At 52.9% G+C, this 20,436-nt stretch overlaps 8 protein-coding genes across 8 annotated transcripts; 4 read left to right on the top strand and 4 right to left on the bottom strand.

Annotated features, from left to right (window-relative positions):
• Window positions 1–23: 23 nt before the first annotated feature.
• Window positions 24–3,885, bottom strand: EV422DRAFT_526204 (uncharacterized protein). The gene is made up of 9 exons (XM_053070123.1): window positions 3,273–3,885; window positions 2,983–3,199; window positions 2,697–2,912; window positions 2,429–2,625; window positions 2,257–2,340; window positions 1,994–2,177; window positions 1,639–1,923; window positions 978–1,564; window positions 24–900 (listed from the first exon to the last, which is right to left on the bottom strand). Exons 1-9 carry the CDS (start codon window positions 3,525–3,527, stop codon window positions 154–156), a joined length of 2,772 nt encoding a protein of 923 aa, XP_052926659.1. The 5' UTR covers window positions 3,528–3,885; the 3' UTR covers window positions 24–153.
• A 342-nt stretch (window positions 3,886–4,227) lies between these two features.
• Window positions 4,228–6,385, top strand: EV422DRAFT_586399 (oxidoreductase oxidoreductase). The gene is made up of 3 exons (XM_053073462.1): window positions 4,228–4,406; window positions 4,477–5,878; window positions 5,953–6,385. The coding sequence occupies exons 1-3, from the start codon at window positions 4,280–4,282 to the stop codon at window positions 6,233–6,235; spliced, it is 1,812 nt and encodes a 603-aa protein (XP_052926658.1). The 5' UTR covers window positions 4,228–4,279; the 3' UTR covers window positions 6,236–6,385.
• Window positions 6,386–6,417: 32 nt separating this feature from the next.
• On the top strand, window positions 6,418–7,739 carry EV422DRAFT_526199 (uncharacterized protein). Its single transcript, XM_053070122.1, has 3 exons — window positions 6,418–6,784; window positions 6,879–7,319; window positions 7,396–7,739. Exons 1-3 carry the CDS (start codon window positions 6,503–6,505, stop codon window positions 7,456–7,458), a joined length of 786 nt encoding a protein of 261 aa, XP_052926657.1. The 5' UTR covers window positions 6,418–6,502; the 3' UTR covers window positions 7,459–7,739.
• A 56-nt stretch (window positions 7,740–7,795) lies between these two features.
• EV422DRAFT_566683 (tyrosyl-DNA phosphodiesterase-domain-containing protein) lies at window positions 7,796–10,007 on the top strand (the record flags this gene model as incomplete). Its single annotated transcript, XM_053072465.1, has 11 exons — window positions 7,796–7,894; window positions 7,954–8,048; window positions 8,121–8,223; window positions 8,307–8,385; window positions 8,461–8,513; window positions 8,578–8,732; window positions 8,790–9,096; window positions 9,160–9,305; window positions 9,367–9,505; window positions 9,568–9,681; window positions 9,789–10,007. The coding sequence occupies 11 exons, from the start codon at window positions 7,796–7,798 to the stop codon at window positions 10,005–10,007; spliced, it is 1,509 nt and encodes a 502-aa protein (XP_052926656.1).
• EV422DRAFT_422696 (histone acetylation protein-domain-containing protein) lies at window positions 9,834–11,577 on the bottom strand. Its single transcript, XM_053067113.1, has one exon. The coding sequence runs from the start codon at window positions 11,466–11,468 to the stop codon at window positions 10,047–10,049; it is 1,422 nt and encodes a 473-aa protein (XP_052926655.1). The 5' UTR covers window positions 11,469–11,577; the 3' UTR covers window positions 9,834–10,046.
• Window positions 11,578–11,735: 158 nt separating this feature from the next.
• On the bottom strand, window positions 11,736–13,073 carry EV422DRAFT_526195 (uncharacterized protein). The gene is made up of 3 exons (XM_053070121.1): window positions 12,559–13,073; window positions 12,267–12,487; window positions 11,736–12,202 (listed from the first exon to the last, which is right to left on the bottom strand). Exons 1-3 carry the CDS (start codon window positions 12,906–12,908, stop codon window positions 11,853–11,855), a joined length of 921 nt encoding a protein of 306 aa, XP_052926654.1. The 5' UTR covers window positions 12,909–13,073; the 3' UTR covers window positions 11,736–11,852.
• A 617-nt stretch (window positions 13,074–13,690) lies between these two features.
• Window positions 13,691–15,370, bottom strand: EV422DRAFT_619371 (uncharacterized protein). The gene is made up of 3 exons (XM_053074066.1): window positions 14,117–15,370; window positions 14,003–14,041; window positions 13,691–13,933 (listed from the first exon to the last, which is right to left on the bottom strand). The coding sequence occupies exons 1-3, from the start codon at window positions 15,302–15,304 to the stop codon at window positions 13,865–13,867; spliced, it is 1,296 nt and encodes a 431-aa protein (XP_052926653.1). The 5' UTR covers window positions 15,305–15,370; the 3' UTR covers window positions 13,691–13,864.
• Window positions 15,371–15,991: 621 nt separating this feature from the next.
• EV422DRAFT_566679 (FtsX-like permease family-domain-containing protein) lies at window positions 15,992–20,423 on the top strand (the record flags this gene model as incomplete). Its single annotated transcript, XM_053072464.1, has 16 exons — window positions 15,992–16,161; window positions 16,280–16,340; window positions 16,406–16,423; window positions 16,479–16,673; window positions 16,745–16,891; window positions 16,948–17,017; window positions 17,199–17,285; window positions 17,351–17,559; window positions 17,622–17,822; window positions 17,884–18,039; window positions 18,099–18,519; window positions 18,580–18,965; window positions 19,027–19,834; window positions 19,914–20,023; window positions 20,087–20,165; window positions 20,233–20,423. The coding sequence occupies 16 exons, from the start codon at window positions 15,992–15,994 to the stop codon at window positions 20,421–20,423; spliced, it is 3,309 nt and encodes a 1,102-aa protein (XP_052926652.1).
• Between the last annotated feature and the right edge of the window lie 13 nt (window positions 20,424–20,436).

Here is a 20,436-nt window from a genome sequence, read left to right as displayed (position 1 = left end):
CTCATTCGACTAGCCTTCGTACTCGGAAGTTTCTGTCATATATATATTTGATTGTATGCTGTACAAAAGGCATCACGTCCACCATCCGTACAAATGTACAAAAATCCAGTCTCCTCGACTCGCTTATCAAAAATTCTCTAGATACCATCCATCTCAAAACTCAAACCTCCTAACCACAACCCCGATATACAGTCCCGCCGTCCACTCCGGCATAACCCTCTCAATGCGCGCCAACACCTGCGCGCTGCCAAACCTATCCGTCCATTTCCACGGTCTTCCCACCTTCACGGGGCCCACCGCGCTTCCATACGTCGCCTCACCCCTCCCCTCGTCCCTGTTGTCCCCGTGGTCAACAAGCTCATGGAACCCATCCCGCTCAAGTCCATTGATTTCAAACGCGATCTTTTCGTGCCCCTTGACGCGCAAAGAGAGCGTCCACGAGTTGGTCCCGTACCCGCCCGCGTTCCGGATCATGTATCGTTTATGTTGTGTGGAATCGATCAAGGATTTGTCTTTGAGGGACCAGTCGACGACGGTGGCGTGGAAGGTCAGGACTGTCCATATATACTGCGGGAAGTGACATCGGAGATTCAGGGTGCGTGTGTCCGTCTCTGCATCGTAGGTGTCGTCATCGAGGACGAGGTCGGGCGCGGCGGGCTGGGCGGGGTGGGTTGGGGCGAGGTGGGAGACGTTGAAGGAGTAGGATTCGAGGAAGTGGGAGAAGGGGTAGAGGGAGGCCCAGTCGCGGTCGGTTGTGAGCGGAGAGCGGCGGATGGGCGGGGAGCCGGTTTCGGCGGAGACGAGGGCGAGGAGGGGAGCGAAGAGGGCGGGGTCCGAGTGGGCGAGCATGACTTCGCGGGTGCCGTCGGTAACGTTTTCTTTGTATTCGATGAAGATGCGCTGTGGGGGGAAGTACCATATAGTGAGTTACACCGTCTTACTAGGCGCATTTGGGCCATCGACCAAAGTCAACTCACCTTAGGATGCATACGATCAAACGGCTTTACAGCAGTCAAAAACACCGCGACCGCAATCACAGACGCAACAGCCAGCCCCCATATCGTCTTCCTCATCGACCTAACACCAAACCGATGCGCGATGGCCACTACCGGGTAGCTCATCGCAAACACGAAATACCCCGCTAAAAAGCTGACGATGATGTCCACGGGCGTGTCTGCCCCCGACCGGCCGCTGATGGGCACAAAGAGGTTAAGCGTGCACGCCGCGAGCTCAACGGTGAGGGCAAAAGGGATGCTGACGACAAAGTAAGCCGCCGGGTGGAGTGGGGCGCCTCCCCCCGGCTTATGGGAGGTCAGGGCGATGTCCACGATGCGGCCGAAGAGGAGGGCAGCGGTTTTGATGGAGAGGACGTAGGCGAACCCAAGTTGGTAGTGGTCGGTTACAGCGATGCCGATGCAGAAGAAGAGGATAGTGCCGTTGAAGACTGTGCGTTCCCATTCGGCGTCGGGTGCATCTGATGTGTTTTGAGCCCGCTTGTCCTTGATGACAGGCGTGGAGGTGGTGCGCGACCAACTGCGGTACACATATTGGCTCGTGAAGATACCTGAAATGTAGGTACCCCATGTGTAAGCTACTTCAGATGGAAAACCAAAGGCCGGACGGACCGAGATCACCCACCGAGTAAACCCAAAGGTGCATACAAAGCAAGCGGGTACCATTCCTGGCCATACCACACCATCGGCTTCTGAAGCCCAAAGTGCAATGCTCCTCCCACCGCTAACGAGAAGACCACACTCCCAATGAAACTCGTCGCTACCGATCCCGTCGCCACCAATGTTTGGCGGACGTTCTTCGCGAAGCTCGTTGGCCGGAACGGCCCGAAAACCGTAAACAGCGAGATAAGGATGAGTACGGCGTGAAGGATGTGCGCATCAGCCCACGTGTAGTGAATGAAGATGAGACCTGTAAAAAGGCGATGTCAGACGTCGGTCGGCGAGCCTCGTGGGATTAGTCCAGCAGTTTGTTCACTTACCGAGAATATCGAAGAAAATGAGTTCATTGTCAATCTTGACATCAGCGATGTCTGCTTCGTATATCAAGTGATCGAGGATCGCCATTGCGTTCTCTCCAAAGTTCTGGATAGAGCCTTTCTCTATCGTGTCTTCCACATCCAGCATGGTGTGGTAAAGGTAGCTGTTTGTGTAAAAAGCCATGTCCTACGGATCGTGGCCACGCATGAGTGGGTACCAGATATGAACGGTGGGTTGCGAAAGGATCGTCAACGAGGGGACTTACAAGTCCGGCGATGCCTCCATGTGTGACAAACTGGCCGAAATCCGTATCGGCCATGACCAGACCCGTCCGGAAAATATCATTACTCTGAATCCGGTGGGACGAAAGGCGGTTGTCAGCGTAAGACAATACAAGCACGCCCGCACCCACAGTCATTTATTATCGCCTTCCATACCAAAACGCTTCCATGAGGATGAGGAACCTTTGCGTATGCGTTGATGAAGACCTTGGAGTTTGCTTGGAATAGAATCTCCTTCCCGCTCTGACCCATCGCTTCCAGATTGATCACACCTCGGATTGTGTCCCGGTATGGATGCTGGGTGATGAATGCATGGGATGCGTCTTGCAATGTTTCCTCGGCGCCGTTCCACACTATACCGATCGAATCGCGTTAGTGCCTGGTATCTCCGGCCAGTAAAGGTACATGCCCATTTGAGACTAACGGAAGATGACCGCATTCTTCAGCGGTTTCTGACGCTGCGAAAGCAGTCGAAGGATCTCGAGCATGACAGCCACCCCTGCGCCGTCATCAGATGCGCCCGGGCTCACAATGGTGGAATCGAAATGCGAGTTCATCAGCACTGCGTTCTCGTTGCATTCCGGGCCACATGAGATGCGGGCCACGATGTTGGTGATGTTCGTGTATGTTTTCAGTACGGCTGCGGCGGAGAGATGCTTTAGATAAGCGCCAGTTGGACAGCCTTCTGGACATGCACTCAAGGGCCCTACCTTCACCCAAAATCTCAAAGCGATGGCTCCCATCCGCTAATTGCACATCGATGTCGAAAACGGGCAAATACGGGTTGCTCTTCGCCTGCTCTTTGTAATGGTATAGCTTCTCGACAATCATATCGCGCGCCATTGCTTCCTGTTTCGTCCCGACCAGCCGCATGCCGATCGTATGTGCGAGTTCACGAATGGTCTCGCGAGCGTTGCACTCTGAGAACTACCCACACCGAGCAAAAAAGTAGTGATATGAGATCGGCCAATTGCAAACGGCGGGCGAAGTCTCAACTGACCTTGACGGTATCCTCGGAGCATCCCACCGGCGTCGGAAGCGTCCCGTGGCGCCATAGGTCCAGGGCACCCAAAAACAGCATGAACAAGGCCAGCGGTCCTAAGAATCGGTTTCGCGACAGCGGCGAGGAAGCCTTCCGCAAGCCCTTCCCACCGTCCAGCCGAATGGCATACTCGTCCTTTTCCGCCGGAATCGCTGCGTGACCGGCCTTCTTGCTGCCGCCGTTCAGTCTCCGCTGGTGCATTGTTCCCAGCATTTTGAAAACAGGGTGTCTGGAGACTCTCCCGAACCTTGGACCTTACGGGAAAACAGGCTGTTCTCTCGTTCTTGACACGTTGACCGGCGGTGATCTCCCGTGTATATGATATGCAACGCGCACCGGCTTTTCAAGTGGAGGTCTGGACAGAGGATACCCTGTGGGGAGACCAGAGGGATTCTTCTATTCGCACCGTGGTTCATATAGGAGCGGCTTGTGGAATATTCAGCCGCGGGCTTACGGCCTTTCTGGAGCGGGCGGGCATCACCGAAAGCGACAGCAGACGTCAAGGATCTGCGTCCGGCTACTACTGCCCCCAAGCCTGGCCCAACCACCGACGTGGCTTCTCGCAAAATACGCATGCCCGAAGGTTAGAGAAAAAACGAAAGGAAGGAAGGACGAAGCCGCCTGGACTGGATGTCCTTACGGCGTCCCAGGCCCCACCCCATCATCATCGTTCGTAGTGCGGTTAGTCGGCCATGGAAGTTTGCAAATTCCCTGTTTCCTCAACCGACGTCTCATGGCGGACTTTGCCTCCAGATCCAGATCCAGATCCATATCGGCGAACGCGACGAACCATCGCGTCTGGAAAGAGCGTCAGGTAAGAAACAGTGGCTTATCTTGCAGATGAGTCACCGACTGCGCTTCCACATTTCTTTCCTCTTCACCACGCATTGCTTTTTCGCAACTCCCACTCGCTGCTAATTCGACAAATCCCTTCGCCAGCTCAGTCGTAAAAGGAGCCACCAACCATGACCCCGGAGGACCTTCCTCCCTGGACGGACTTCTTCAACGAAGAGGAGCTTCAAGCCGCACTCAAGATATTTCGGCTTTACGCTGAGAGAGAAGACCTGCTCAAGCATGCCCAGCAGAACCCTGGTTAGTTCCCTTTCCTAGAGCGTTTCGTATCGGTCAAGCAGATAGGAGACTTACGTTCTTTTTCCGAAAGAAATCGCGACTCTTTTCGCGCTTGCGCAAAAGACGGTGCTGCCCTCGGAAGCAGATCTGAAAGAGAGGAAGAAACGACGGAAGCAGACAAAAAAGAACAATGACCAGGAACTGCTGGCGGTTGCTGGTATCCGCCAAATGCGAAAAGTCAAAATGGTGGGCTACACGGGCGGGTCTGTCGACTTGCCGTTCCCGCCGAGGATCGGAACACCGGAAGCGAACGAGAGATTCGCTATTGAGGATGAGCAACGGTCGATACAGGCGGCGCAGAGCTCGACCGGTGCGTCGACCGCTACTTCTGTCACTGGAGAGGACGACGGGGAAGCCGGCGCCGTGCCGCCAGCACCGCCGATGAAAAAGCTCACCTATAACCGTTCATGCCACGTCTGCGGCGTGCATTTCCGCGACCTGCACCACTTCTACGACCAGCTGTGCCCCGTCTGCGCCGAACTGAACTACACGAAGCGCTTCTCGGAGGCGGATATGCGCGGCCGGGTATGTATCGTCACCGGCGCTCGGGTCAAGATCGGCTACTGTATCGCGTTGAAGCTGCTCCGCATGGGCGCGACCGTGATCGTCACGACCAGGTTCCCTCACGACGCGGCCAACCGGTTCGCGCGGGAGCCCGACCACGAGGCATTTGCGGGTCGGATTTCCATCTACGGCCTGGATTTCAGAGACATTGCGATGTTGCACCACTTCTGCCGGCATGTGCAGCAGGAGTTCAAGAGGTTGGATGTCATCATCAACAATGCCGCGCAGACAGTGCGTAAACCGCCGGCGTATTACGAGCATCTCATCACGGGTGAGGCGGAGGATATCACCCCGGAAGTCCGCAAGATCGTCGATGTCGTGGACGTGTACAGATCCCGCAACGGCGGCTACGTGTTCCGCCACGGAGGTTCAAACAGCATCACCGCCGGCGGTAACGAGACGACGTCCCGGTTGCAATCCTCATCAACCGACACCGAACTCACGGAAATGGACGTCGTCCCCCCCAATTCCGAGGAAACGACTGGCCTCGCCCTCCCCGCCGCCCAAGCAACCGCCCACCTCCAAGACGTCAACGCCTCCGCCGCCCTCTCCCAAGTCGCCCTCCTCCCCACCGACGCATCCACCCTTGCCTCAAAAACCCACCACTTTCCCCCCGGTCTTTACGACCGCGACGACCAGCAACTGGACCTTCGCCGCGAGAACTCGTGGACTCAGGAGATTGGGCAGATTTCCACGATCGAGATGATGGAGTGCCATGTGATCAACACGTTTGCGCCGTGGGTGCTGATTTCGGAATTGAAAGGGTTGATGGAGCGGACGGGACCCGTGGATGGGGCCGTGGGAGAGTGGGATAAGTTTGTGGTTAATGTGAGCGCGATGGAGGGGCAGTTCTATCGGAATAAGACCATGTAAGTCGGAAGGCCCTGAGAGGGAAAGAACATACGCATACGAGCGTCTACTAATCCACCATCCACAATCGCAGTTTCCACCCCCACACCAACATGGCCAAAGCCGCCCTTAACATGATGACCCGCACGTCCTCGTCCGGCCTCGCCGCCGTCAACATCTTCATGACCGCCGTCGACACGGGCTGGATCACCGATGAGAACCCCGTCGACCAGTGGCACAAACGCGAGCACCAGCCGCCACCGCTGGACGAGTGGGATGCTGCGATGAGGGTTATTGATCCGGTTCTGATGGGTGTAAGGGGCGAGGAGAGGCTTTGGGGGTGCTTTTTGAAGAATTATAGGAGTACGAGGTGGTAGAGTTTACTTTCGCTAGCCGTCTATATAGTGAACCTTAAGTTTGTGTTTAGAGATAGGATTTATAGGATCATGCTTCCTACGGTAAGGCGAATAAAAGCTTAGCATTGTGAGACAATCCTATAAATGTGCAAATAAACGTTTGGGACATCGCGCGAATCGCGTTCGACAGCTTTTGATCGTGTCTCGTGTCTCGAAAAGTCGTCCTCAATCTGGTCCTCAATCATCGAGACTCATCTCTTCACATACCGGCAGCTGACCAACACCACAATGATGGCCACAAATCAACCGTCCACCCCAACCGCCACCCTCCTGGCCACGCACGCGGACCAGTACAAAAAAGCCACGAACCACCTATTCCTCGCCAGCGTCGCCCATGCCCGAACGACGCGGAAGACAGTGGCCGCCGAGGAGGGATCCGTGGACGTGAGGGTGGATGATGCGTTTGCAAGATGGTTGACGCAGGATTTCCACTTTGTAAATGCGTACCTGAAGTTTTTGTCCGGGGTGCTTGCGAGGGTTCCGACGGAATGTGGGGAGGATAGCGCTGAGGTGCGTGAGATGTTGGTTTGGGTTGAAGGGGCTTTTCCCTCCATACGATGTCGTATCTATCGGCGATGCCCAATCTAACAAAAATCATCGGCAGGCCCTGACGGAAGGCTTTCTGAAAGCCATCGGCAACATCTCCGCCGAAGCCCTCTTCTTCCGCACCGCCGGCGCACCACTGGGCATCACTCTCGACTACACCCACGCCACGCTGCACCCCACCACCGCGCGCTACCTCTCCTTCTTGGAGCGTATCGTATCGTCGGCCTCATGGCCCGCGGCACTTGTGGCCTTGTGGGCTGTCGAACGCGTGTATCTGGACTCGTGGACGTATGCGAGCGAGCGTATGCCGTTGATGAATGCGAAGGAGTTGAAGTATGCGCACTTTGTGAGGCATTGGGCGAATGCGGAGTTTAGGGGCTTTGTGGAGTGGTTGGAGGAGATTGCGGATGCTGCTGTTGTGAGGGCGTTTGAAGGGGGGGTTGAAATGAAGGAGAAGTTGGAGGCGGAGATTGATGCTGTCTTTAAGGAGGTTGTCGAGGTACGACAGTGTTGACTTCGCTTTGAAAGTTCGGGACTCTGGAGGGTACAAGTTCTAACATCGAACGTTTTCTCAGCTCGAGATTGCATTCTGGGATATGGCACTGGAATCCGCCAGTGTTGCAAAGGAGGCAGCATAAGCAGCATGCTCCACTGTCCGCATCAATTTACCTGCACCGTTCCTCTCTTCCGTAGCCCCACGAGCCTATCCTGAGACTCTCGGCTTATCTTCATTGTAGAATTCCCGGCGGCGTATCTATAATCTAGATCACTCGCATAATAGCATTCATCGTTCATCATCAATCTGCTGCACTGCCCTTGCTGCACTGCTATGCAGCTGCTATGTCATCGCTCATTCTGCGTGTTCTCCAGTGCTATGGGACTTGAATGACATTCACAGCCACCTGACGGGAAACGGGACTGCGCTTTCAATGTCATTTCCAAAGCTCAGCCAAACCGCCCGGGAACTTTTCAACAATGAAGCGACATCTATCCGATTGTTCAGGAAGCACAGCGAGCCCTTCCAAAAAGTCTCGTCTGGAGACCGCTGAAGAGGCTGTCATCGACCTCACCGAGGTCCGTGCGTGGTCAAATGTCACTGAACTGCAGGATGCCAACTCAAACTTGTTCCTCAGGATGCTGACTACGACAGCGATGCCACAGAGATAGTCGAGACCGCTCGAGAGAAGGAGAAGCGAACAGAAAGTGGGAGGCCTCCAGCGCCGTCCAGGTACTCTATTTTCGTGAGGTTGTTCGCTGGCGTAAGCATCCACCTAATAGGACAACGATTGACTACAAATAGACCTGTCCCGTACGTTGATCCTCGTATAAGTCTCACAAGAGTGGAGGCGTTGGGATCTGCGCAGAATGTGGGATCCAAGACTCTTGGGAACGTTTTTGGCCTGGTTGGTAGAAGCAGCGGCTGTTACTGTTCCCACGCTGCCAAAGCTAATCTGACTGCCTTGACCATACAATGCCAATCTGGAAGAAAGACATAGAATGCATGCTGCAGCTCAACTATATGGTCCAACTAACCTGGATGATGCGACACTTACCGGACCAAAGCAGTAAGCGTTCAGCCTGCGTCCCATTAGGCTGATCTCGTGGCAGATGAGTGAATGATGCGATGCATCACTTTCCAGTCCCCATCACTTTTGTTCATGGCCTTCGACAAGCAAGCGCTCAAATGCTGAGGGTGAGCATTTTGCTTTTGCAATGCTTGTATGCCCGTCCGGTGTCACCAACTGATGGCTTGTCAGGCAGAAGCAAGTCAATTTCCGAACGTGAAGCTCGTGTCCCCAGATCTGCCCATTGCGTACGGCACACATCATACAAAAGCCATGTTCATCTTCTACAAGGATGGCGACATGCAGGTTATCATCCACACGGCCAACATGATACAACAGGATTGGAAGTAAGTTCATCTCTCGGCCCTGCATCCTCGGATGTATGCTGAGTGCATTGTGAACAGGAACAAAACGCAAGGCATATGGAGCAGCCCCGTGCTCAAGAAACGGACTGATACCAGCAACGCAGAGAGCGCTTTCGGCACCGATCTGATAGAGTATCTCCGCGCATACGGGTCTTCATTGCGTACGTGGTGCGACCGGCTCGAGGGGTATGACTTTACGCCATGCAAGGCCGTGATCATTGGATCTGTTCCGGGGAGGCATAGTGGGGTGAACTTGCGGAAGTGGGGGCACATCAGGTTGCGAACGTGCTTACAGCAAGTCAAAATACCGGAACAATGTTGCAAGAAATCGATTCTGGTCGGACAGGTATGTACATCTCTACATGTCTCATGTGTGATATTGTGCACTATCTCATCCTCACGGGTGCAGTTCTCAAGCATCGGATCTCTCGGCGTTACGGACGATTGGCTCACGAATGATTTTGGAGTATCTCTGTCAGCCGCTCGCAACCGGCAGGAGTGTTCCACGCCCAATTTCAAGCTAGTGTTCCCCACTGTCGAGAACGTAAGAACGAGGTAAGTAGAATCCTCCGAATCTATAAGATCCACTCAACCATGTTCAAATGACGACGTACAGCTTCGAAGGCTGGGCCGCAGGGGGTTCGATACCTTTCGATTCCAAGAACTGGGTCAAGCAGGAGTCTTGGATGCGGCCGCGGCTCAACGTTTGGGCAGCCCAGAAGCAAGGGAGAGCGAGAGCTATGCCTCATATCAAGGTACATCACATGCTCCCACCAAAAGGCTACCAAGTTTGTTGACTCACGATGATTTCCTTCAGACCTTTGCTAGACTGGTTCCCGACACGGGTGAAATAGCATGGATCTTACTCACATCGTCCAACCTGAGTAAAGCAGCCTGGGGCTCATTCGAGAAGAAGGGAGAACAGCTGATGGTGCGTAGTTACGAACTCGGTGTTCTCATATACAGTGATCTATTCAAGGTATGAGTCGAAGTCTAATAACTATCGAGTGCTCCCTAACCAACCACTGGCTACCGCAGGTTGAAGATTTCCAGAACGGCACAATGAGAAACGTATCAGCATCCGAGCTGCCCTCTCTGTCATTGACCGCCCAGCCAGCCGCGGGCACCACAGACTTCATAGTCCCGATACGCCTTCCCTATGACCTTCCCCTGACACCGTACCGTAGCAACGATGTAGCGTGGACGTGGGATAGCAGGCAGAACGAGCCGGACTCGCTGGGGTATATCAAGGATTGATATCCTTCCGCTGAATATATCTGCGTAGAGAGCTCTCGTTCATCGTCCGGCGGAATCCGCTTTACTGGCAGTTTCGCTGCCGCGTGGCCGTTTACTTGCTGGTGGCTCATTGTCTTCTGCGATCGGCCGTTTAGAGACAGGACAATCTTGAGCAGACCCCGTTCCGAAACTCGCTTTCGTTTTCGACTGACTGTCTACGATCGCTTTGCCGACTGGATTCACTTTCCCCTTTTCCTGCATCGCGGGCGTGGCGGGACTCTGAACAGGTGTCACCTTCCTCTTCACCAAGCCTTGGATGCTGCCAGTCTTTGACTTTATAAGCCCTTGAATGTTGTTGACCGGCACCACCGTCCTTTTGTTTTCCGGGGGCGCGGCCATGCTCTCGTTTGATGGCGCCAAAGTGCCACTCGCCGCTCGGACACGACGTAGGTTTTGCAACATAGTTGCAGAGGACTCCCGCGCAGCCGCCACATCGTCAAACGACAGCCCAGCATTGCTTTCCAGCAGCCGCTCAAACTCCGCTCTCGATTTTGTTGTTGGGAGAAGCATGGGTGGCTCCGCACCGCTGCTCCTGCCGCCCGCCTCAGCACTCTCGATGGTAACAGTAAAGAATCCCGAACGGCGCCCATTACATTCCCCAGTCAACGGCAGCATCTCCTTCATCTCCGCCACGGTCGTCGTCTCATCCGCATGCTCCGTCAACACTTTCGTCCGCGCGTCATCTGGAAACCTCGGCACAACTTGCAACGCCAGAGCGTCATCGTGGTAGGGTAAAAACCATGACCACACCACCGTCGGGGATGAATCGCCTAATTTAAAGACCTCATTGAGGGTCCTTGTGGATTCACCAGGGACATACAAGTGTCCGCTCACCATCCTGCTTGACGCCGAGTCGACCTTGAGAAGGCTCAACGTCTTCATCCACCATTTGAGCAGCCCCAGATCAGAAAGCTGTGTCTTGCCAGGATTCGAGTCGGACCGATTGAACAGGTATTCGGGTTGGGGCCGCGCAAACACATGTATCGATACCGTGGCTGATATGCCCAAGGCGTGCAGGATATATTCGAGGTAGCCGAGGACGACTGCGCGGGAGCTGGAGACTTTGGGCTGTGCGTCCCTGTCCATCGCCCCAGAGGTGTCTACTTTTTCGATATAGATGTAGTGCTCAACGGCCGGGCGGGCGTCCTTTGTGGGGGTTATCGTATACTCCGAGACGGACATGGAGAAAATGAAGACTTCATCCTGCTGTTGCGCATCCTGTGTTTGGGGAGTAGCAGGAGTCGTGCTGCGTACTGCAGATAAAGAGATAAGACGGTCTGTGCGATCAACTTGGATGGTTGGGTCGGTGGGAAAGAGACTGGCGTCGGGGACGACCGGTGAAGTTGCGGCGTGAACGTGATAGGAGTGCGTGTAGGTCCCTTTCGGGAGGTAGCCTGAGATGGCCTTGCAGAGGTCGTTCATTCTTGATTATCAAGGTTTGGATGTCGACGGAAAGATTGCCGAAAGTTACAGAACGTCGACTCTTCCGACACATGATGAGTCTTCTGCCGGACAAGGCATTTTGACGCGTCGCCAACGCGTGGCTTTCCAGAATGGGTTTTCGACTCTTCCTTGGGCTTCTTCCTCATGACCCGCTTGACCTTTGGCAGCTGGTTCATCTGTGATGCGGACAACATGGTCTGGGAGAACCAGCTTCTGGACGGCGAGTTGGCAAGCGGTTTTCTTGAGTGGGCGTGTATCGGGTATACCATTGTGCGGACGTTATACGAATATGGAGGCAGTCAAGTTTTCCACGGCTCTACAGTGTGTACAAGTGGGATTGTTTCCCAGTAACCCACAAATCTATCATTCTGACTCGAACATTGCATCGTTTGCAATATCTGCCAGTCTTGTGAATCGATTTGTCCGCTTTCGGCAACCGCTTTGATTCTTTGCGCACGGTTGACGACCCAAGATCGTCAGATTGCCCGGTGCGGCGACGTTACCCAGCACGTTGGTTTGCGGCGGAAACGTTAACTGCATGTACAGTCGATAGGGGAACTTTCCCTTTACAATGGCTGCGTTTTTGGTGACGAAACTTCGAAGCGCTTGACCCACTCTCAGATTGTAAACGCCCTTCTTTGCGTCGACATTGTTGATGACATACTGTGGCAGCTCCTCAAAGTACTCCGAGTAGAAGAATATTGAGAGCAGTACTAGACCCTCACATATCAGCGTGATTCGATGGAAGGTATATGGCTAAGGCACATGGATACATACCATTGTCGGGGAAGTTGAATCCTTTCTTGTACTTCCAGGTGATTTTGAGAGAATCTCCTACGTGCACACGCTTTGGAGTGAAGTCCAGCTTTGTAAAGTACGTGTAGTTTCGCGACGGTCGCTTTACTCGACAGTCGAGGGGGCAAAACGTTTGCTCGCTGTATCCCTCCGGATTTCCGAGACCATCAACGTCCTTCCCATACGGCAAGCTCGTGGAAAGGCTGTTTATCAAAGCGATTCAGCATATCCAGCGCCAACTTGATCAGGCGCCTCAAAACGACGGGCATCTCACCACAGTTTCTGATTCGTGTAATTGACCAGCCCATGTGGCCCGTATTGATACCAGTTCAGATCGCCCGTAATGACGCCGTCGGTCAGCAAGTTGGTGCTCTGAGGCCCATTCACTGGGATCCCACTTTCATCTTTGAATGCTTTGGTGACCGCGTTCTGCGCATAGATCTGCCATGAGAAGACACCTCGGGAAGGCTTCGATTTGTCTTCTCGCAACTTCCATGTGATGTTGACGGAGCTACCCAATTCAACCTTGGCAGGATTGCATTCGATGTCGTAAAGCGTGGGGATAGCTTGCACGCATATTGCCAGGATTGATGACAGAGCGAAGAGGGCTGCTATTTTGTGCATTTTGGTTCTCAGGATTGGGATTTGTGAAAGGGGAGATACAAATGAGCGCGAAAGCAATGGTCTATATGAATATTGGCGGCTATCGATCTCGAGCACTCCCGACAATATGTTGGGTTGGCCTGCATGTCCATTTCGTCGAGGAGTAACGCGTTGGCTCGGGACGAGCGGCCAGGCGACTCAGAACGCGTGAAAACTAGTATTCGGCCGCCAGAGCCTACATATGTACATGCATAGAGAGCTGCAATATCCTCTCCACTGTCCTCCTCCACCAAATGAAGATATGAAGATGCACTCCACATCATGGCTTCGGACCGCATAACGTTTTCCCCAAGGGGGAAGTGGGCAGGACGTTGAGTTTGACGGCGGAGGCATGCCCGGATCGCTCTTTCATTAAGGCCGACGGCGAGAGCGACTTTCTGCTGGTTGCAACCCGGTGCCGCTTCGCCGAAACGTCGAAACGGACGTCTTCCGGCAACACGAACGGAGATGGACTGAAATGTGAGACTTCTGGCTTACCTGCTCTGTCTCTTCCATTTCAGTAACGTAAACGGAGGTTCGATCAGGACGTTCGACGTCGCCAAATGCCATCCAACATCGATGATTCCAATGCAGGAATCGGTCTTTGGCAGACTAGGAAGTATGTGGAGGACGAGGAGAAGATGGAGGATACAAGTGACGGAGGATAGGATGAGAATGGACTTCAATGAGGCATCGGCATACATGAAGGATGCGGAGAGGACGGAGTTCAGAGAAAATATGGAAGGCAGATTCTATTGAGGGGACGGACAATGGCGGAACAGGAGTAAGAGTACGAAGATCTCCGCTGCACCGCGGATTCAGAAGACGAGCGGCGTACACTTTTCATTAGAGTACGAATAGTCATATAGCAATTAGAATTACAAACTTTGGACATACACGGGTTGATGTCCGCTCACATGGTGAAATCGGTGAAACGGCTAGGAGGAGTATCTGGTCCAGGATGAGGTCGTACTCCCGCTTATCGCCTCTTCTCGCAGTTGATGAATCTATGTGTAAGATCCGATGAGATCAATGGCATGAAACTAGTGGGTCGAGCAATAAATGCGATCACCGACCTTTTCTCCATATTCCAGTCTTCGATACATCTTGGATTGCTGCTCATCAATATGAAAATGATCAGACATGGAACATTGAAATCCGTGCTTCGCTAAGACGTATCCACAACTCACAGCCTTCTTGAAGTCCTCATCCTCCCTCCGCGGCCCCGTCCCCCTTGGCATCTTCATCTCGCTATCCCTCTTCTTCAAATTCTCCCAATCATTCAGCGAGTACGGCGTATAGTCGACTTTTCCTCGATCCTCTGATCCTGGGCCGGCGCGGTACGTCGCATACCGCTCTTCCGTCGTCATGGGAGCTTTCTGCTCGGGTTTGGGTGTTAGGGTGTACGCTTTGGAGAGAATGTCGGGGCGAGTGGATGGGGCGGCGGCGGAGGTAGGATCACGCCGTTTTGTGCGAGCCGGTAGAGGTTGGGAATGGGAGCGGGTATGGGGCTGCTGTGTTGATATTGATGCCGGAAATTGCTGCGATAATGCTGACTGTGCTTGTGACTGCTGGTAAGGAATGGGTATCTGGGAGTGCATGGGTTGCGAGAAGGAAGCTGGCGGATATCCCGGGTGCATTTGAGAATATGGTGGTTGTGGCGGTGCCGCCGCCGGTTCAGGGATTGTAGAGAGCATTTGGCGCCGGGATTGTACTTTCGCAGCGGCTTTGCGCGGTGATGATTGTGGTGAACCGTCATACCCCACATTCGCCCCTGCTGGGAACGAATGCGGTGGCATTTGCGGTGTTTGTCCCGCTTGCATCGGCATGGGATGTTGCAGCTGCTGGAACCACACGGGTGCACCGCCACCTGGTGCGCTCTGCGGCTGATGTTGCTGTTGCAGCTGCTGTTGCTGTTGAATGTGCATTTGCATCATCATTCGTTGTTGCTGCTCCATAAAGAGTTGTTGTTGTTGCTGCTGCTGTTGGAAAGCTTGCTGTTGACGATGCTGTTGAGAATACGATTGTACAACGCCATGATGTCCATGCTGCGGTAGCATTGATGATGACGGACTGCGCTGCTGCTGCTGCTGCGGGTGCTGCATATAGCTTTGATGTTGCCCCCCAAACTGCTGAGGCGCTTGAGCGTACATATGCTGCATCTGCGGCGGCACACCTGTCATTGCATACTGCTGTGGTTGTGCAGCTAAAGGGCCTGCCGAATACTGCGGACTTTGAGAGAACTGCGGGTTGGTTCCGAATTGGGGCTGCTGCATCAAATAGGGTGGTATCGAACCCGACGGATGTGAATCGGTATTGCTGGCATCGGGTCGAGCCCGGCGAAAGGAAATTGGGGAGCGAGGCTTTTGCGGTGCCATGCCTTTAGCTAACGACTCAAGTAGATTCCCGTCAAAGGCCAGTCAGGAAGTCAAATGAAATGTTCATCTGTTTGAACTTTGAAGTGCTTTTCATGCCCTCATCAACCCCGACGGCATAAGGGGTTTTCGCCTAGATTGACCGCCGTTAGTAACGATCGGAGGCTATCGGAGTGACGTAAGAGAAATTTGGCCGCGCTGTCGATTTTTTTCGGACCCATGCGGCACTTCGGATCAGTATTTTAGGACACCCACAGAGAGTAGAACCTATAACACTCCAAATACAATGGCAAAGTGGTGCACCCATCATCATTGACGACGCTGTAATTCCGAATATGTCGGACCGCAACAGGGCCATAATGATAACGGTAGTTTACTTGAGCTTTCTACCCTCACACCCCTCGATACTTCACCTCCCACGTGAAGTAGCGACTGCTGACTGGGAATAAGCGCGCGGAGAAAGAAATTGATAACCACATGAAGCTCCTGTGTTTTTCCCTGACGTTTGAAGCAATGGTTGTCCTGCATTGCTCACATGCTCGATGTGGTTTGCTCCTTTTGGCTCTGCTAGATGCAGGCAGCACGCGTCGGAGCGGTTGACGCGTGTAAGGCCTGATCTGGGTCTGGACATGGAGTTTCGCATTCGGACTACGAAAAAGAGGTCCAGAACACCGGACAGTGTTTGACACGATGGGCTCCAAGGCTGGCAATGCCCATGCCGCCGGAAAACCCAAAACGCCAAGAAAGGCATGGGGGAACTTCAGAATCGGCGCTGAATATGTGCTGAAGGAAATCGCCCGCAACAAGCGTTCCTTTTCCATTGGCTGGTTGACCGTTTTTCTCACCGTAGCCTTCCTGAGGTAGTACATGTAACAGTGGTCTTTCTTTTCTTTTCATCAGTATGATGCAGGGAATCAGTCATTGCCTTCGGTGATAAGGAACAGTCAGAGCTTTGAAACTGAACGTTCATATCCTTAGCTTCATTCAAAACTTGATAGATCGAGCATCCGTCATTTTCATCAAATTTTCGGAAGATTCGGTACGTCTCATGCTCTCAGTAGAAATCCAGCTTCGGGCAGTGAGCTTATAAGATTGCCTACACAGGTTGGGCAATGGGATCTGGTAAGCTGAAAGGGCTTGGAGCAGGGACAGGAATGGACATCAGGACTTACGCCAGTCGGATAAGCTTTTGACGCCAGCGGCTGGATCTGCACGGCTGCTTCTCAACTTTACCAGCATAAATACTTCTGTATCAACTGCTCCGAGAGTGACGGGCGTAGCCCCGCGGTGGATCTTACCCGCCAAAGCTCGCAAGGCAGGGTATGCAGAGGCGCCCGTGTACATGATGGCGATGGATTCGAAATGGGAGAGCGTAAGATGATGCATTGCTTTCATGCATGCGCTCGGTATATCGATCTTCTACCTAACACTTCTGACCAATAGAGGATAGATCTTGCGGCAGCGTGGCCATATAGGGAGCTGAAAGATGGGGAGATATCGGTATCATCCGGCCTCTTAGCAAAAATGAAGATAGAGCCCAATGCCGGCGAAAGGCTGACATTATCAATATCGCTTGCAGACGTCTTACAGGTACATTTCCTCATGTTTCCAGGCCTGTTCTTTGAAGTCTCTCACCCTGCCTTCAGTCACTCAGTCAAGGAAGTCCAACGGGCACGAATGCAGACAACACAACGTCATCTGACGGCACCTCGAGCAGTAGCAACAACTCACCACTTAGTGGCATCATTCCGGCCGGGGGTGTTTTGATCTCCAACCGAACGCTTTCTGCTCTGCCTCCCGCTCAAAGAAACGCAGCCAATGCGGCCTTTACAACAGGCAAGCGACAGCTGCTCAAACGCATTATCTGGAGGTGTGCGCTTACATTCTCTGCGAGCAGACGCAAACGGTAACATCAACGTTACATCGGAAAACGCGTGGGCTGCGGTTTCGGCAGCGTTGACCAACTATTCACAAGAGTTTGTCGGTAGGCGTTTGTTTCGGCTAAATGATATCGTCGGAGCTTCGAGTGACCGACAGTGCATTCCCTAGTTGTTGACGCAATAGACTCGACGTACGGAAAGTATCCAGATTCTCTCGGGAATGTAGCCATAATGGGGAGAGAAGCGGCGCAAACGATGGTCGATCGATTTGTGTCCGGCACGAGCTCCGGAAACCCAGATAGTCAAGCCGCTGCCAGCCTATTTACAGCGGTAGCCGCACAAGGCCTTATCCGTCAGAACACATCAATCGATATTATGGTAAGTTTCAATCAGCATTTTCTACTTCTAGAACTCCGCAAGCTAAATCTGAGGTCAAGTAGGAATATGCCACTACGATCATTGCCGTCATGAAGGACCGCATGGCAATTTATTCGAAAGACGATAAGCCCAGACGGTCTGAAATTGTCCGCTTTTCGAACGAGGTGGCAACATACATTGGCCTGGAGACGTCTGTGGACTTTACAGCAGTCTTGTTGACGGCTCTGGAAGCTACTTCGTTCATGCAAATCTTCCTCGGGCAGGTATGGACGTGAGCCCGAATCTCGATCATTATAAAGCAATCATATAATCGGCTTTCACTAGGCGCTCATTACCGTCATGATCGTCCTTTTGGCCCTCGCAGCGCTGCTTATATTCTCCCTGCTTTTAGCCGATGTCGAAGAGAAAACGTTTGAGTACGGCATGCTGCGGACTTTGGGGATGCGGCAGCTCTCCCTCATCAATCTGCTCTTCTTCCAGGTACAGTGATTCGTTCACTGTGTCTCCCTTCACCGTCCTTTATGTTGATTTGTTGAAAGGTTACGTGGTTCTCCATCCCCGGGATTCTGTGCGGCCTCCTCTTCAGCTACCTGGGCTTCATACCTGTTGCGTACTTTCTGGCCCAATTTTCCAATTCGGATATGGACGCATCCATGAGCCCGGCCGCCATCGCACTTGGTGTATGCTCGGGCGTCGTACTGCCCATCCTCGGTACGATCATCCCAACACGACGGGCGTTAGGGAAGACTTTGCGCGATGCCTTGGACGTCTTCCACATATCCAGCAATGAGACGCTCGTCCGCGTGGACAAGCTGGAGAAAATGGGACTATCCGCCACGGAAATGATAATCGCATTCATTCTCGTGGGAGTTGGATTCTTAGTGTACTATATCGTTCCTCTGAGCTTTGTGTTCAACGATCTCAAACTTTTCTTCAGCATCATGACCTTGATCCTTCTCGGTGAGTTAAACTTAAATGCAACTGGGGAGTGCCGCCGCTAACATCATGCTTGCACGATAGGTATGCTCCTCGGAACGATCCTCCTTGGACAAGTATTGCAGCATTGGCTCGAGATTGCCATCGCCAACATTGTGGTCCGCCCATTTGACGCACCGTTAGTACACATCGTATGCAAGAATCTCGCCGCCCACATCCGCCGGAACAGCAAAACAGCGTCGATCTTCACGCTCTGTCTTGCCTATGTCGTGTTTGCATCCACGATGTTCAATCTGCAAGCGAACTCATTGCGAGAACTCGTTGAATGGCAACTTGGAGCGGATGTGGTGCTGACGGCGCCTGACTGGGACAACGCTCTCCCGGAAGAGACTTTGAGAAACTACCTCACAAACCAGAGCTTGACTGATCGAGATGTTGCGCAGGTTGTGGATGGATACACTTTCATGACTGTAAGTGTGTACATCTTCTGTTGTAAATGAGCATCTCCTTACTTACTCTCTTTCTTAACAGTTCGGGCTCAGCACATATTGGGCGGTCAACTACCTCAACATGCGGTCACTGGCATCACTGAACGACCAGAAGATAGAGGTCTACGGTTTGGAGACCAACTTCCTGTCGTCGACGTATCTCCGGTACTTCGTCGTCGGCAGCGCTGACGTACCACAAGCCGTGGATTGCATGGCCGGAGATTGCGCAACGCCGAACGTGGTGCAGGGATTGTCTTCTCACGTGGATCCCACACCCTATGCGGATGTACCGCCAAGCATGGCATCGTTATTACCGCCCTACATAAACGTGTCGACGAACTACTGGGTGAAGCCGCCAAACACGGACCAGAAGGCGGCATACGAGACAGCACTTCCGATTCTCATGTCTCAGAAGCTCCAAGGACTCTTATTCACAGACGTGACCTCCTTGTTGCAAATGTTGCTGAACTTCTCTCCAACTGGAGACGGACAGAATGGGGTTGAACACAAATATCTGTGCAAACCCATCGCCATTCTCAACAAGTTTCCCACATTTCCCTCATCACTGGCTACGGGTACAGCTCCAGTGCTCGTGTCCATGACTGCTTTTCAGTCATTGATGACGGATATTCGCAGCGTCCAACCCGCTGCAACGCGGAACGATACCACCATACCAAAAAGAAAGATGCTAATCAAGTTCCGCGAGGGCACCACAGACCGACAGCTTTTGGCTCTCGTCAATGATCTGACGAGCGTGCTGAACAACGACAAGATAACAGTAGACATTCTACGGGACAAAGTGAAAGCGGCTACGGAATCTGCAAAATACATCACGTATCTTTTCTACATTGGTGAGTGCAGGATATCTCGCAGGCTCCTTGAGATCCGTGGGTTGTCGCACATTGTTAACATCGACATCTCGCAATCTAGTTGCGGTGGTAGGGCTCATCTTCTGCTTCTTTGTGCTGTGGCTATCCTTCACTGCGAACATAAGAGAGAATTCTTGGGAGTTCGGTGTGCTTCGAGCACTTGGCTTTCCGGTACTTGGAAAATGACCTATATGTCGTTTATCTCTGAATAGGCCTAACGGTCACTATTTCTAGGTCAGCGCTGTACAAAGAGTGTATCTGTACGAAGCATTTTCCATCATCGCTTCGTGTGTGATTTTGGGAACTTCAACAGGTACCGAACGAATAGTCTCTGGCTTCCACTGTTCTCATATGTACTCACACATCTGTCCTTCTTTCAGGCATTTTGGTAGCGCTTGCCGTTGCGCTGCAATTCAATCTGTTCACAAGTCTCCCTTTCGAGTTCATGTTCCCGGTGCCGCTGTACATCGTGGTTGTCGTCCTGTCCTTTGTCGTTTCGATGGCTGGATCATATCTCCCCAGTCGACCGTACGCAAAGGAGAAGATCGCCGTCGTTCTGAAAGGACACTGAGCAGAGATGAATG

This window comes from Fimicolochytrium jonesii (assembly GCF_025526975.1).
Source record: "Fimicolochytrium jonesii strain JEL569 chromosome Unknown EV422scaffold_8, whole genome shotgun sequence".
In the NCBI taxonomy this organism is placed as follows: domain Eukaryota; kingdom Fungi; phylum Chytridiomycota; class Chytridiomycetes; order Spizellomycetales; family Powellomycetaceae; genus Fimicolochytrium; species Fimicolochytrium jonesii.
This window is presented reverse-complemented; position numbering and strand designations above follow the sequence as displayed.

Bases quoted from the DNA above. Each gene is read 5' to 3' on its own strand.
- EV422DRAFT_586399 (XM_053073462.1), top strand. From the start codon at position 4,280: ATGACCCCGGAGGACCTTCCTCCCTGGACGGACTTCTTCAACGAAGAG. The intron at 4,407-4,476 runs GTTAGTTCCCTT...TTTTTCCGAAAG, and splicing joins GCATGCCCAGCAGAACCCTG to AAATCGCGACTCTTTTCGCG. The intron at 5,879-5,952 runs GTAAGTCGGAAG...CCACAATCGCAG, and splicing joins TTCTATCGGAATAAGACCAT to TTTCCACCCCCACACCAACA.
- EV422DRAFT_526195 (XM_053070121.1), bottom strand. From the start codon at position 12,908: ATGCACAAAATAGCAGCCCTCTTCGCTCTGTCATCAATCCTGGCAATA. The intron at 12,488-12,558 runs GTGAGATGCCCG...TTTGATAAACAG, and splicing joins TACACGAATCAGAAACTGTG to CCTTTCCACGAGCTTGCCGT. The intron at 12,203-12,266 runs GTATGTATCCAT...GTGAGGGTCTAG, and splicing joins ATTCAACTTCCCCGACAATG to TACTGCTCTCAATATTCTTC.
- EV422DRAFT_422696 (XM_053067113.1), bottom strand. From the start codon at position 11,468: ATGAACGACCTCTGCAAGGCCATCTCAGGCTACCTCCCGAAAGGGACC.
- EV422DRAFT_526199 (XM_053070122.1), top strand. From the start codon at position 6,503: ATGATGGCCACAAATCAACCGTCCACCCCAACCGCCACCCTCCTGGCC. The intron at 6,785-6,878 runs GTGCGTGAGATG...AATCATCGGCAG, and splicing joins GTGGGGAGGATAGCGCTGAG to GCCCTGACGGAAGGCTTTCT. The intron at 7,320-7,395 runs GTACGACAGTGT...ACGTTTTCTCAG, and splicing joins TCTTTAAGGAGGTTGTCGAG to CTCGAGATTGCATTCTGGGA.
- EV422DRAFT_619371 (XM_053074066.1), bottom strand. From the start codon at position 15,304: ATGGCACCGCAAAAGCCTCGCTCCCCAATTTCCTTTCGCCGGGCTCGA. The intron at 14,042-14,116 runs GTGAGTTGTGGA...ATTGATGAGCAG, and splicing joins ATGAGGACTTCAAGAAGGCT to CAATCCAAGATGTATCGAAG. The intron at 13,934-14,002 runs GTCGGTGATCGC...TCTTACACATAG, and splicing joins GACTGGAATATGGAGAAAAG to ATTCATCAACTGCGAGAAGA.
- EV422DRAFT_526204 (XM_053070123.1), bottom strand. From the start codon at position 3,527: ATGCTGGGAACAATGCACCAGCGGAGACTGAACGGCGGCAGCAAGAAG. The intron at 2,178-2,256 runs GTAAGTCCCCTC...CACGATCCGTAG, and splicing joins ATGGAGGCATCGCCGGACTT to GACATGGCTTTTTACACAAA. The intron at 1,565-1,638 runs GTGGGTGATCTC...CCTACATTTCAG, and splicing joins TGCACCTTTGGGTTTACTCG to GTATCTTCACGAGCCAATAT.